The following is a 15,401-nucleotide window of genomic DNA, read 5'->3' as shown; positions in this document are numbered from 1 at the left end:
AATTAGAGCAGGGCTTGAGTCTCAGTTTTGCAAGGACAATAATAGGACTGCTTAAGAACTAAATAAAATAGTGCTTACAAAATATATTGTAAAGTTTCTGGCACCTTTTAAGCATTCAACATGTGGTAGTTAGCATTATTTCAGGAATCTAATATTTTATGACTCAAATCCACTGAAAAGCAATGCGTCTCACTCGTTTCGTTACCACCAAGGGTAAAATGAGAAGCAGCTATCTGAGCCATCTGTGGTTCAGGCTCATGTAATGGCTAGTGGACAACAATTTGTGGAAGTTTAGAGAAGCCTGTTTGCTGTGAAGTTTCAGTGAAAAGTTTCCTAGGAAAACTTTCAAGGGTTAAAGGGCTGATTACAGATAAACTATTTCTTTCCCTCGTTATTTTAAATTCAGAACCTAATTGAAATGGTCATATAAAAACAACTTCCTATAAAAAGGGTATCAATTTGAGAAATTCTATAAAACTGTGAGGTTGACACTGTAATATACAAATGATGTACCAAGCTGTCCTCCGCAAAATCATTCCACTTGTGGCGTTTAATACTTTCTTCCTTAACAGCCTCTTTAAGTTTATCAAATATGTCATCATGCTCTTTCCCTTTTGGTTCTGTCATGAAGCGTGAAAATTCTTCTTGTAGGGTCTCCCAAGCAACCTAGATTTAAAAGAAAAAAAGCTGTATTTATACTACTTATTTTAATATGTAATGTGACAAACGTGAAGTTAAGCCAAATAGATGTAATAAGTTAGCTTATCACAAAATACATATTGAAACCACAATTTTTTTTTTTTTAAAGAAGGCAGCAAATACAAACTCTGGCCTAGAGATCTCACACTGGTAGCTGGTGGGATAGATCTGGAGTCCTGACATGTTTTGCTAGACATACACAGTGTTTTAAATTTTAAAAAATTAGTAGCCAACACTAAAAATAGACTTCATATAAAACCTGTGTTTCCAGCCTCTCTTGAACTATCTGGCAGCACTGTACCCGCATTCCTATATAACACCAACTGGAACTGAACAGGGGCCGCCCCCTTGAGATAGGTTTGCACTCCAATCAGCCACCACACTTAGTGCACTTATTTATTTCATTCTGTACAACACGTGAGTTTGCCTGCTTCTTCCATACTGTAGAAAGTTTAAAATGTCATAATGATTTAGTCTTCTTCACATCTTTGTGAAGATCTAGTCTTCTTCACATCTTTGCCTTTATGCAAATATATGAAGCAATGCATCAATACCTTCAATCATACTGACTATTACTTATATTGGGTATATAAGTAATATTCAACCTATATTATAGCTAACTCGTAATTACCTGGCCAGAGAAAGAAGAGCATAGTGTTAAAAGAACTAAATCTACTTATGATTAAGTGGGCTAGGCTAGTTAATGTTGTGTTTTTTATTTAGCCCTCCTCATTTTAAACCATGGCATAAACAACGTGACTATCCAAGAATACCCAGTGAGGTATTAGAATCTATATTTCCTGACCCTCCAGCAGATCCACAGCTTTCTGCCACACCCAGGCATGAAGGGAGAAAGCAGCAGGAAACAGAATGACCACTTCCCTGCTGAGCCTTAGGATATGACAATATCCTACCATGGGACCGGGCTAGCTGTGAGAAGAGCTAGTGGAGTGGTGGCGGCAGCCCTCTAGTTATTTTAGGGGTCAATGTGTCGAGAACTGACAGGGCTCAGCTGTATGCAGGTTTGGCACAACAGCTGTCAGTTCTTAGAAAGAGAAGTTTGAAGAAGCTGAGAAAAGAGGTGAAGCCAGGAGTGAAGGACAGGAAAGGGGGAAACACAGCCAAATAATTAAAAATTAGCTGACATTTTCTTTTTCAGGTAATGAGAAATAAAATTATCTTTAACACCAAGTCTAACTTTGTGAGCAACCACACATAGAAGCACAGGACATGCTGAGTCTTTGCCAGAATAATCATTCTTCAGAGTAATGCGTATGGCAGATCAACTTAGATGATGGTCATCATCCTAACAGCAGATGGCACTTACTGTGCAGTTACTGTGAGCCACGTATGTCTAAATACTTTACATATTACATCCATTTACATATTCATTTACTCCTTAGAACAATCTGTGAGGCAGGCAATATTATCATCCCTAATGTACAAATAAACAGAAAGCTGAAGCAACTAGTCCAAGGGTCACATAGCTACTATGTGGTAGAGACCACATGTAACAGAAAAGCATTCTTCAAGGTACTTTCTTATAATTCCTAGTCTAACCTTCTGGCAGGATCCTAACTAAGGAAATGATTATTTAAGTATAATTGAGCTCTGTAGAAAATCAACAACTGAAATGTTTTATTCATTAAACATTTTCCTTATGGAATCCTCATCCACAGAAAAGGCTAAAAACATTTCACATTCAAGCAAATTCTGCTGGTTTTATTACATGTTATCTTTGGAACAGAACCAATATCCTCAGACCAGCAGCATACCAATTAGTAAATTTTTATAACGGTAGTCAAGGTAGTAGCATTTAGGTTAATCCCAACACAGAGATGAGGAGTAAAGAATAAATGGAGCATAAGGACCCATTAGGAGAGACAGTGGCTGTGATGGGAATAAAACCTAAAATTCACAGCTCCTCCTCCCTTCAAGTAATGCTTCTTACCCATTTAATTAAATTATATCCTAACCTCTACTGCTTTATTAGGAAGCTGTTTATCAGTCCACTGTTTAAGCTTGATATCCACTGTCGTATTAAAAGTCCCTGAATTCATAGTCTGTGCAGCTGGAAGATAGATGTTTTCAATCACATGAGTTGACACTCTTTCCCACAAAGACTGCTGAAGGATTTCTTCCCTGAAATTAAAAAAAAAAAGTTTCAAAAACACCGAATTTAAATATAATAGTTTTTAAAAACAGCTTTATTGAAGTAATAGCCACTTACAATAAATTGCACATATTTAAAGCTTTGACTGAATACACTTGTGTGCATCACCACAATCAAGATAATGAACTTACCCATCATCTCCAAAAGTTCTAACCATTGGATCTGCTTTGTTATAAGAGGTTTAGCTTATATTTTCTAGAACTGCATATAAATGCAATCATACAGTATACTCTTTTTGTCTGTCTTCTTTCACTCAGCATATTTTGAGATGCATTCATATTGTTGTGTATATCCATGTTTCACTTTTTATTGCTGAGTAGTATTCCACTATATGAATCTATCTATTTACCTGCTAATGGACATCTGGGCTGCTTCCCATTACTGGCTATTCCAAATAAAGCTGCTATGAGCATTCACTGTATGGACATACACTGTTGCTCCTCTTGGGTAAAATATCTAGGGCTGGAATAGCTGTATCATACTGCAATTATATAAATAACTTTTTATGGTACTGCCAAACAGTTTTTCAAAATGGCTGAACTATTTTACATTCCCACCGGCACAGGATGAGAGTTCTAGATGCTCTACATCTTGCCAACATTTGATATGGTTAGTCATTCTGCCAGGTTTACGGTGGTATCTCATTGTGGTTTTCATTTGCATTTCCCTAATGACTAATACTTCTGAGCATCTTTTCATGTGCTTATTTGCCTCATATTAATACATACTTTATATGTACTGACTGTGAAGTGGAGTCCAAGTCTGAGAACTTGTTGGTATAATTTTAATAATTTATCAGACCACGGCCCAAAGCACAGAGATGTTATGGGATATTGCTGGGTAAAACGGTCCAACACATCATGATAAATAAAAGAATATAAAAGATGGATAATCAAGTCCTTCCTGCTTTCAAGACATCTCAGAAGAACACAGATCTCTAAACAACAAAGAGACAACTATTTCAATCAAGAAAAAAAACTGAACTCTCAAGAAAATATTTATTTGGCTTCTTCCAAACTAATTTCTACTGTTAAGATAATACTGTAACATACAAAAACATTCTGCTTGCCAAGAGTGGTCAGTCTTAAGAGTAACTTCACCCCCTACTACACAGCCATAAAGCTCAGGGTAGCAGAAACAGCTGTCCTAAGGCCAAGCTGCAATTTTCTTGGTTGAGCAGTGTCAACACTCCCTTCTATCCAAAACTCCTCACATTCACGCAACATCTTGTGTAAAATCAAGTCTACTGAGTCAATGAGCTTAGCTGCTGGTTTCCCCTTGCTAACTTTTGGGTCTTTTTTCAGTGACAACCAGAACACCAAAGAGTGTGAGGTAGGGATACACCACGGGGGGACCAGAAGGACGCAGTCAGTTTAGTCATGGTGTTAACGACAGATAATGACAGGGGGAGAATTTTAGGAGCAAGCTGGAAGAAAAAAAGCTTCTCAGGGTCTCCTATTCAGATACAATTTTAAACACAAATTCAAGATTTCTGAAAGATGAACAAAAGGCCAGGATCTAGCCTCTGACCATCAAGCTTTCTGCTGCTCCTGCCTCAGAACAGACTTGCTCTGTTATCTCTTCCTCAGAGTCTGGGCCAAGAATCGACATCCCAGACACCCTTTCAAGGAGATAATAACAAAATCCCAGACCATCAAATCCTGACAAGCCTAAGGTAACTTTCTCACAGGAGGCTGCTTTCCAGTCCACCACAGGTAGCTGCTGTCCCCGATCCCCATCCCCCTTCTACCAGCAAGCTGCTGTCCTGCCCACACTCGCCCTGCCCCCCTTCATCATAATCATGTTCAGTGTGCCCCCAATACCCTGTCTGGAACAAACAAACCACTTTACATTCTCACTCTTTCCCTTCCTTACATCCTCAAACCCTTCCTGGCTCTCCTTTCCAGACCGTGGTTGGTGACCGGAAGGTGCTCAGAGTTAGGAAGTGGAAGCTGTGTTCTCCTCACCCCACAATCTCTCTTCCAGACCACTGGTCCTCAACTCTCACGCAAAAGTCCCCGTGGGCTGTGGCCAGTGTATGTGCTTACACCATCTGCCACCCTGACGTGCACCCTTACTTACATTTCCCAGCATATGTTACGTGACTGTAGACTTTATCCTAAATTTTGCCATCATCTAGGGAAAATTCCACAAATACACAAAATACAATTAACATTATAGTTCTATGTATTCCTCTCATTATCTCCAGGAACTTTACCTCCACTTTACTCCATTCTAATTCAAAATGGAAATTTCTTGTTTTAAAGCAGAGGACTCACTCTATATAATAATTTCAACCAATACAGAAAACGTAAGAAGTCCTCCATAATTCCTCTTTCAGTAGTACAATCACTATTCAGCTTAATTTATCAATAAAAACATTGAATCCCTGAATAAATATTTGTGTGTTTACATATTACACAGACTGTTTTATAAATACTTTTTGTTTTTTATTTATTTACTTTTTAAAGATTTATTTGACAGAGGGAGACACAGCGAAAGAGGGAACACAAGCAGGGGGAGTGGGAGAGGGAAAAGCAGGCTCCCTGTCAAGCAGGGAGCCCGATGCGGGGCTCAATCCCAGGACCCTGAGATCATGACCTGAGCCGAAGGCAAACACTTAACAACTGAGCCACCCAGGCGCCCCTATAAATACTTCTTAAAAAGTTAAAAGCATGTTATACAGTTTTCCATGTCAACAACCTGTATTTTTCAATGGCATCACAGTAATCCACTCTATGAATAAATCAAATATATTAATTCCAAATAGAAAACATAAGATTTCAATATTTTTACACTTATACACAAAACAATGGTGAAGTGTTCTTATGTGTTCATCTTTGTCAAATGTATCTTCATTCCTACAAATTCACAGCAATGTAATTACTGGATAAAAATGTACTCACTGTTTAATGGACTTCTCCATTACCTATACATCCAATCACTAAATCCTGTCAATTCTATCTTCTAGGTAACTTCTCAGACATTTCAAAACTGTCTCCTCTTCTCCATCTGCACAACCACTATTCAGGTTCCAGCCACCATCACCTCTCATCTACATAATTTCAACAGCCAACTGCCTCCTTGCTCACTGCCCTCTTCTTCATAGCATTCCACTTTCCCTACTACAAAGATCATTCTAAAATAAAATGCAAACCTGCCCTAAGGTTATTCAGTGGCCCTCAGTGCTCGTGGGATAAATTCCAAGCTTCTGAACACGACTTGCATGGCCCTCGATAATCTAGATCTTGTTTGTATCTACTGTTTTATCTCCTGCCACTTGCCTCCTCCTATGCTAAAGCCATAGGTAACAGTCTTCAGCTACCTTTGTCACCTTGCTTGCTCTCACCTCCTGGAGGTACATCTTAAACTGAGCAAACAGAAGAACAGAAAATATTTAGTTCTAGTCCAAGAATGATAAATTTTTAAATTACAGACTTCATTAGAAAGATAATTTATGCACAAGGAATTTGTTAATTAAAATATGATTGCAAAAAAAATCAAGGCTATTTACATATCTTGCTTGAGTTACACAGAACCTATTTTGGTTTCAGTGCCAACAAATTTAAGAGTGTCAAACTTCATTTAAACAGAAATAGAAGGTGATAGTTTGCCCCGAAAGAGATCTGCATGACTATTTTTTTTAAAAGGATGACTTTACCTATTTTTAAAAAATCTCCAACAAAATTCAACTTGAAATAAGACTTGTATAAAACATGAGGCACATATTACAAAAAGTACCAACTGTTCTTACTCAGAAATGAGAACTTGAAAATATATACTCCTTTCCCTTTACAAAGTAATTTTCTCTATAGTTTCGTTCTCTGTGATTAATCTAACAAGAGCAACCAGCTTTTTTAAATTTATTTTTTTAATTTAAATTCAATTAATTAACATATAGTATATTATGAGTTTCAGAGATAGAGGTCAGTGATCATCAGTCTTATATAATACCCAGTGCTCATTAACATCACATGCCCTCCTTAATGCCCATCACCCTGTTACCCCATCCCTCCATCCACCACCCTCCCTCCAGCAACCCTCAGTTTGTTTCCTATGATTAAGAGTCTCTTATGGTTTGTATCCCTCGCTGATTTCATCTTATTTTATTTTTCCCTCCCTTCCCCTATAAGAGCAACCAGTTTTGATAGACTGATCTTTACCTAAAACACAACTTGATGAAACTTTTGCCTAAATGACTTGACAGAATTCAAAATTATATACAAGGTAAAGAAAGCCTAAGACAAATTAAGATTTAAAAAGACCATGGAGAAAGCAATTTTTCAGAATATCTTTTCTGAAAGATACTTAATAAATACACAATTTATTGTACTTAAATACTTAATTAGACTACAATAGTGGTTAGATTTTGCAAAAAGAAATACTTTTATGCTATTGCCTATTTACTGTTTTGGGGGATGAGTGAAGGCTACAATAAATCACTGCTTTATCAATCTAAATTTTAGTATCTCATTATAACCCTTATAGTAAAATCTTTGAGAAAAGGTCAAATACTCACCAATGTTTTGGTGTAACCTGGCTCAGACTGATAACTTCATCGAGGATTTCATTTTTAGCTTTTTCAAATAGTTCGTTCTAGGTAATAGAGATACAAGTAAGATTTTCATAACATCAATCTGCCCTGCCACGAGTTTTAGACATCACTAAAAAGAAGGCCTCTGACAGGCTAGTAGGCTGAACTTATGTCTGAAGCATGCATGACCAGCAAATAATGTTCTTCTCTCCTACCCTCTTTTTTAGGAATACCAGTAGCCAGATAAGGACAAAGACATGGACACAGACGTCTACCTTATTCACTTAATTCTGAGTGTAGTTTTTCATGTAACAAATGTTACATGAAAATATCAATACATATTAACTTAGCCTATTAGCATTAATAAACCAATGCTGTGTTTTACAACAGAGAGCATTTTAAAAATCAAAGAAAACCAATATTTAAGTCCCACTAAATTAGAGTATACTTCTCCACAGTAAATGTTGAAAAGGTAAAAAAGTTGATGTATAATTTTAAAAAAGTTTGCATTACATAAATATATTAATTCTATTAAATAAGTGTTTCTCACTTTTTCAGAGAACGTTTTTAAACACTTGCTTTAGCATCTTACGATCTATAATTATTTTTTAATATTATGTCCTAAATAATTTAAATTATTATAGAGGAGATAACTGCACTCTTGCAGTTATACAGAGAAATATATTCTTGCAGCTCTAAATTAGTAATCCTATGGTCAAAATCAGAGCAGTTTGGCTTACCAGATTTTGCTCATCAACATAAATTCTTTTAGAGCACAATATTAAACAAGACATATGCGAAATACATGAGGCACACAAACATTACCCGGTCAAGTTCTCGCAGGCGAGGATAGTTATTCTTCCACTCAGTTTCAAGGTTAAAACGTGTTGCTGAGGAAGAAGGACAGATGTTCCAGTTTCAGGATTCTCTTTCTATCCAGCTGTGGTGGTTACAGGTGATCTCACATATCTCTGTACTAACTGAATTTCTGAGTGTGTATCTATGGCTCCTGAGTATTCTGGCTCTCAACATCTCAGAACCTCACTACTGCAACAGCTTTCCAAACCAATCTTCTTGTTTCTCCATCTTTAATCCACAAAACATAGAGCTGAAACAACTCAGTACCGTTGCTAAAGGCATGGACTTTGGAATCACATCACCAGGATTCAAATCCTGGGTCTATTATCTATTGTGTGTGACGCTGGGTGCATCACTTAGGTAAGTTAACTCTGGTGCCCCACTTTCCCCTTCTGTGGAATGGGAACAATAACAATACTCATAGGGTTGCTGAGGGACTAAGCAGGTAGAATTCCCAAGTGGGAAAAGGGAAGGAAAGTATACTCTCAATCAAATGAAACTATGGAAGCAAAGCCACAGAGCAGGAAGTGTGGATTCAGGAACGAGGACAAAATAGCTGAGGCCCAGGCTGTGCTGCCTTCCAACACCACTCCTCTCTTCCCCCTGAAATGGGGGAATCTGAGTCCTCTCTAGTTTGCTAAGTTTTCTCCCAAACACTACCGCAAACCCTCTACTCTGTTTAACCTGCAAAGTGCTCCTTGCGATGTTTCCTCTGAAGGAGAAAGTGTTCTTGAACAACAACTGGAAATTTGTATTTTTTCCATTTTCCACATAGTAGCTAATAGAAAATGAACTAAAAAGCAACTGCTCAGGGAATAAAGAATCTGCTGGATACCTAAGACCGCCAACTAATAAAATGTCTGAAGTTGTTAGCTCATTTTGAAAAGCCAACTTACCTTTGAAACTATCAGCCTGTTGCTCAACTGACTCTCGTACCATTTTCCAAAAGCAGTCTGAAACAGCAAGGCTTAAATTTCTTGTAGTCACTTGGTGTGCCTTTAGCATGCTTGTCCTGTTAAAAAACAACAAGAGCTACGGTACATAAAAATGGCAAAAAGGACAACACTCTCACTACGTTTGAAGATGTGCTTGTTATAATATAAGAGAACAGTCACTCATATTTCATACCAGCACTGTTCAATAAGACCCATGATGCGGGAAACGACCTCTATCTGAGCTATCCAACATGGTAGCTACTAGCCCCCTGGGGTATTTGAGCCCTTGGAATGTATGGCTGGTGTGACCGAGGAACAGAAGTTTAAAGTTTAAAGTTAACTAATTCAAATTTAAGTAACCCCTGGAGGCTAGTGCCTATCACGTTGGACAGCTAAGTTCCATATGATTGTCAGCTCCTCCCCACATATAATACTCAAGACCATGTTTGCAAGAGCTATCTTCACTTACTATACTAATACAGATGCAAACATACCTTGCCATTTTAAGAGATTCTATATATAAGGTTTTAATATAATTCAGTTGTCCTTTAGCTCTTCCTTTTTGCTTTTCTATCAGGATCTTATTTTCTGTTAATTTCTGTCAATATCTATGTAGGGGTACCCCTTTGGCAACCCCACCCTCCACTCCAACTTTCCCCAATACTGAAGAGAACCAAATACACGTATTCACAACATAACTGCTGAGGGAAATTGGCTGGCTCAGTTGGTAGAGCATGCAGCTCTTTTTGTTTTTTAAAGATTTTATTTATTTAGGAGTGCCTGGGGGGCTCAGTTGTTTAACCATCTGACTCTTGGTTTCAGCTCAGGTCATGATCTTGGGGTCATGAGATCAAGCCCCACGTTGGGCTCCGCGCTTAGCACAGAGTCGGCTTGTCCCTTTCCCTTTGCTCCGCACCCTGCTCGCCCACGCTCTCTCAAATAAGTAAATACATAAAATCTTAAAACAATAAAAAAAGATTTTATTTACTTATTTGAGAGAGAGCTCATGGGCGCGAGCGGGGGGAGAGGCAGAGGGAGAGACAGAGAGAATCTCAAGCAGACTCCCCACTAAGTGCAGAGCCCAATGTAGCGCTCGATCCCACAACCCTGAGATCATGACCTGAGCTAAAATCTAGAGCTGGATGCGGAACTGACTGAACCACCCAGGCGCTCTGGGAGAGCATGCGAATCTTGCTGTGAGTTTGATACCCACGTCAGGGGTAGAGTTTATGTAAAATATAAATAAATAAATAAAATAAAGTAAAATAGCAGAAGGATGGGTTTAAAAGATAAACAAAAATGTAAGCACTGATTTTTAAATATTATTTCATAAGTAAAACAACTAAAGAGGTGTCCGTGTTGTCTTTCAGTGCCCACAGCCTGAGGGGCAGTTTTTTATACCAGCATGTATTATACCAGTGATAAGATGCTCCTAATTCTGAGTAGCTTGAGGACTTGCCTATTAGATACAGATCACTATTTGGGAAAAATGCTGGAAATTCAATGTTAAACCAGCAGCTATGAAACAAACTTTTAAGTGAAAACAGTTTAAGCTACTCCCTCACTACAAAAATCTTCAAATATTTAAACCATATACCTACTTTAGGAGTTTTGAATTTTCAAAAAATTCTTCTTCATATTCTCTTATAGCTTCAATGCTTTCAGAGCTGTTTCCTAGGGAAAGATGTTGGAGGTCTAAGAAAATTAATCTTATTTGAAAACAACAAAATCTTAAATTATAATAATCCATCTTTGCATACCTTTTCCTGTGACAACAGCAAAATAACCCAGAGCTTTCATTGGGAAGAGTTTTCCTTCAATAATCTGCTGAATCTATTTTTAAAAGTGGGAAATAAATGTGAGATGCAGGTTTATATAATTTTTTTAAAGTACAACATACTATACAAAAAGAAAATTTAATAATGCTGCATATATATGTTCAGTCAAATATATAAATCTGTACAAAAGTATTAAAATGTTTTTTAATCGCTATTTGAGGGGAGAAATGAATATATTTAATTTTACTACACTAAAAGATACATTATTAAGACCTAAGATGCATTATTAAAACTTGGAATGATGTGTAGTGCTTTGGTGTCAGGCCTCAGTTTAGTTTCAGCTCCACCACTTAATAGCTATGAGGCCTTAAGAAGCTACTTACTTTTTTCAAAATGACTGCTGAAAAGATTCTCTTGAGGCACTACGATACAAACCACAGTGCCAGGCACGCAGAGGCACTCGGTAATGGCAGCTGCGATGATTATTTCCCCATACTCTTCTTCAAATAGATAAATTCTAACCAAGTTGGACTGTCTTATCTTACTCTGGCTCTCATCTCTTTTAGGGTCAAAAACCCTTTTCCAAATGTAATAAAAACTAGAGACTCTGTCCCCAGAAAAATGCATATTTGCATAGAGATCATTCACAGTTTGAGTTCCTGCTCCCGGAAGCCCGTTCACATTAATAACACAGTAAGAATCCCTTCTCTAAGACAAGTTACACACCTGAGCTAATGCTGACTCTTTGGTATAAAAAAGGATTGATACGAAATTCAATTGCATTTCAAAAGAAATACAAACTCACTATCCTAGAGAAGAGGGGAAAGTAATGAGAGAAATGAAGGGACATGGGAAAGAGGCACAGAATTCACTTCTACCTTGTTTCTCCCTGTCTCCAAACCAGGTCCAATACCACCATAGCAGGCACTCCCCGCCCCCCAATACAGCAAAGCAAAGGTCAGGGAGGCTGTGCAGAGAAGAGTTAACATAGCAGCCTGAGACTGCTGTCCTTAGAAAGGCCTGCTCGCCCTTCACTGGCATCTGAGGACCTCACTGGTAAACAATTCCCACATTGATACAAAACTTTCCCCGCATAACAGTGGCTCATTGTGTGAGTAATGTGGTTTCTGCTGAACATCTGCTTTCCTTTGGGTGTCTGGAATTTTGGTACTTGAGGGTGCCTACATGAACAGCCCCCAGTAAAAACCTTAGGTGCTGAATCTCTCATGAGAAACTTGTTGCTGGAGGGATTAAGCGCTTCCTGCAGGACTCTACTGGGAAAGGGCTCTTGGAAACCTGAGCCTGGTTTCCTCCAGATACCTTGTCTTGTACTTTTGCCTTTTGTGATTCTGCTTTGTATCCAATCACTGTTAACAGATGTTAGGTGTAAGGATGACTGTGTGCTGAGTCCTGTGAGTCCTTCTAAGGAATCGGTGAACTTCGGGGTAGTCTATCTTGGGAACCCAGCACAAAAGGCACACGTGCAGCAAGTTTCAGGTGGGAAGGAGAGAAATTCTAAGCAGCAGCACAAGGGATGTGTACTTATACCTGAAGTTGTGCTATGGGGGATCAAGATATAGTAATAACAGAAGACAGCCACCATGTATTATAAGACAGTGCCAAGCACTAGTTTAACCACTTCACAACAAATATTTAACTCATTAAATCTTTGCAACCTATGAGACAGTACCCATTATCTTCATTCCCAACAGATGAGGAAGCCGAAAGCACTAAAAAGGTTTAAAAATTTACCCAACATTATACAGCTAGCAGAGAGTATAGCCAGCATTTGAAACCAAGCAATCTGGCTACTGATTCTGTACTCTCAACCACTCCCTTCTGCCTGTACAACTAAGTAAAGAGCATGCCCTGAGTTACAACTTGCACCCTAACAATACTTACAGTGTCATCTTGAAATAAAACTCTTTCCTTGTTACAGGAGAGGGACAGGAGGGACATGTATAAAGCTGCAGAATTTCAGAAATGAAAATGACCCTAAAGATCAACTAGATTAACAGGATGGATTATGCACTGACTAGATGCAGAGAATTAACAAGATTTGCCCAAGGACACACAGCCAGTTGGTGGTGGAGCACGGATAAGAATGCTGAGGCCTGACACCAACCAGTGCCTTCCCTATTATAAAAATCTGCTTCTTAGTCTTTGATCAGTTAGGAAAGGTAATGTCTGTTTGCAAAAAAGTAAGTATACACAATGTCCAAAACGAATCTGTACTGTCACCAGGTCTACACTAATTTATGAACATTAACTAAAAAGAAAAAATATTTAGAAAAGAAACACCACAATCATTATTAATTTGTGGTTAATTAATAAGTGGTTAATGACTGTCAGCATACAAGATTATTTAAATTAGAGTAAGCAATATTAACAGTTTTCTAAGAATTTCTGAAGTAAACAAACTGAAAATTATGGAATTTTATTTATACCTTAAAATTGCACTTAAATAATTTATTGTAACTTTCTAATACTTTGTTTTTAATGAGAAGAAAAATCCCACTAAAGTATTCCACAAGGAGTTTTTGTTTGCTTGTTTGTTTTTGTTTTTATCACCAGTCCCTATCATGGCTGAAGCTTGTACAAAGAATCTGTTTTCTCATAATGAAGAACTTGCCCTTACCCTGCTTGGGCTAGCCACATTTTTTTCTGCCAGGTCTACTTTGGTCAAAACAAATATTGTCCTCCTTCCATGAGGATCCATTTGACTGACCAAGTCTGTAACAATGCTGCGTTCAGCATCCACAGATCCATCTGAAAAAAATTTGAAAAATGATACTTAACAATTGCAAAGCAGATTTTAAAACTTCTATACGCTATACCCTTATATCTAGATTAGAGTAAGAAAAATTTTCGTAATACATTTATCTTAGTTATGAAAAGAAATTCTAGCCAATAAAAATCTGTGATGCCTACAATGAAATTTTTCAAAATATTCCCAATTTTAATTCCATTTACTAATAAAATGCAAGACATTTATCTTATATGTTTATGTAACACGCATATTTAGAGCAAAGCTTAGATTGCTAAAGAAGGAAGCATATCAGTGCAATTAAAACCTTTTGATAAGATTTACCTTGAATACATAGTATGATGGCATTAGGATTCTGCATATAAGCTTTGCTGATACTGAAAATAGTTTCCTTTGTGTCAGGAGCCATGCCTGATGTCACAGTCTTGAAGAAAAAGGTTTTAAATGTCATTATATGTATTTTCCACAATAGGAACAAGACAAAATACACATTTTGTATATACTTACATTAATCACACCTGGTAAGTCAACAAGCACCATCCTCTGCAGTCCAGGGCCTTTTACATTTAAAGATATGGTCTACTCAGGGAAAAAGCAAACCAAAACTCATTGTGGGGGGTTGGTTTGTTAGGAATTTATTGGTGATATATATTCTGAAAATTCTGAATCTCATCCATTCAGAAAGAAGTTACTCTTTTTCTAATCCTTTTAATTATTCTAGGAAATTACCCACAAAATGATACATTATTTGGAATATTAAAAAAAATCTATGTATCTTAGAATAGCTGCAATCTAAACACGAATACCAATATCATGATTTATCTGAAATCATTAACTTTGAATTTCCATAGAACATTGTTAAAATGAATTACAACACTTACCTCAGGACTAACAGTACAGCCTTCTTTCACATTTTTCCTCATTCGGAGTTCTATTTCATGTCTTAATGCTGCAAGCTATTAATGGAAAACAACAAAATCCTATGAAAATCTTCAGCTAACAAATATTCCAGTTAGTTGTCTTTCATAAGCTTATAGGAGTTATAAAGTTACACACATGAACCTCCACGTAAATTCTACTTACATCCTCCTCTTTGGTAAGATCAAACTCCCGAGAACTATCTTTAAACAAGGCCACGTGGTGAGGACCTTCACTCAGAGTAACCTGAAATTAATGGAAAATCGAGAGGTAGTAATGCATTTACCATTCATACTGATCCCATAGGACTTACATGGTCTAGAGAGGCCCACTGCACTGCATAAATCTGGGCATGCCCTCATAGTACACATTAGGAACACCCCTGGGGGCTGTCAACATGGCAGTACAGAGACTACAGAATTTTTTATTTGTATTGTCCATACATCTGTTACATGTGCTGTAACTTCCCAACAAGACTGCTGGCTACTCTTTATCTTTCATGACCTAAAATTAAATGCTGCTGTCCCTCTCCTTTCCCAGTCAAGGCTGTACGACTACTGAACACAAAACCATCAACCTAAAACCTGAAAAACAAAAAGAAATCTTGGATTTAACTTCACAGGTCAACTTAGGTAAAGGTGAATTCATTTATTCAATTTCTATCTATTGAGGGCTAACTGTGTCAAGTGTTGGGGGGGGAGGGAACCAAGAACGGACTGTCTCTGGTTTAGATCTCACT

The 15,401-nt window shown here is 37.6% G+C and overlaps 1 protein-coding gene across 5 annotated transcripts in view; it reads right to left on the bottom strand.

Annotated features, from left to right (window-relative positions):
- The window catches only part of OPA1 (OPA1 mitochondrial dynamin like GTPase), an 82,512-nt gene that overhangs the window by 34,349 nt on the left and 32,762 nt on the right, over window positions 1–15,401 (bottom strand). For 4 of the 5 annotated variants that reach the window (XM_027584909.2, XM_027584912.2, XM_027584910.2 and 1 more), the window contains 12 exons: window positions 14,828–14,908; window positions 14,626–14,700; window positions 14,252–14,323; window positions 14,069–14,168; window positions 13,616–13,746; window positions 10,960–11,032; window positions 10,801–10,873; window positions 9,161–9,276; window positions 8,232–8,296; window positions 7,392–7,468; window positions 2,676–2,841; window positions 514–666 (listed from right to left, as the gene is read on the bottom strand). In XM_027584909.2, the coding sequence (XP_027440710.1) occupies window positions 514–666; window positions 2,676–2,841; window positions 7,392–7,468; window positions 8,232–8,296; window positions 9,161–9,276; window positions 10,801–10,873; window positions 10,960–11,032; window positions 13,616–13,746; window positions 14,069–14,168; window positions 14,252–14,323; window positions 14,626–14,700; window positions 14,828–14,908 (1,182 nt within the window). The remainder of the gene's footprint in view (window positions 1–513; window positions 667–2,675; window positions 2,842–7,391; window positions 7,469–8,231; window positions 8,297–9,160; window positions 9,277–10,800; window positions 10,874–10,959; window positions 11,033–13,615; window positions 13,747–14,068; window positions 14,169–14,251; window positions 14,324–14,625; window positions 14,701–14,827; window positions 14,909–15,401) is intronic. The other variant, XM_027584911.2, reaches the window with a different exon arrangement.

Source organism: Zalophus californianus, chromosome 1 (genome assembly GCF_009762305.2).
Source record: "Zalophus californianus isolate mZalCal1 chromosome 1, mZalCal1.pri.v2, whole genome shotgun sequence".
Taxonomy (NCBI): Eukaryota; Metazoa; Chordata; class Mammalia; order Carnivora; family Otariidae; genus Zalophus; species Zalophus californianus.
This window is presented reverse-complemented; position numbering and strand designations above follow the sequence as displayed.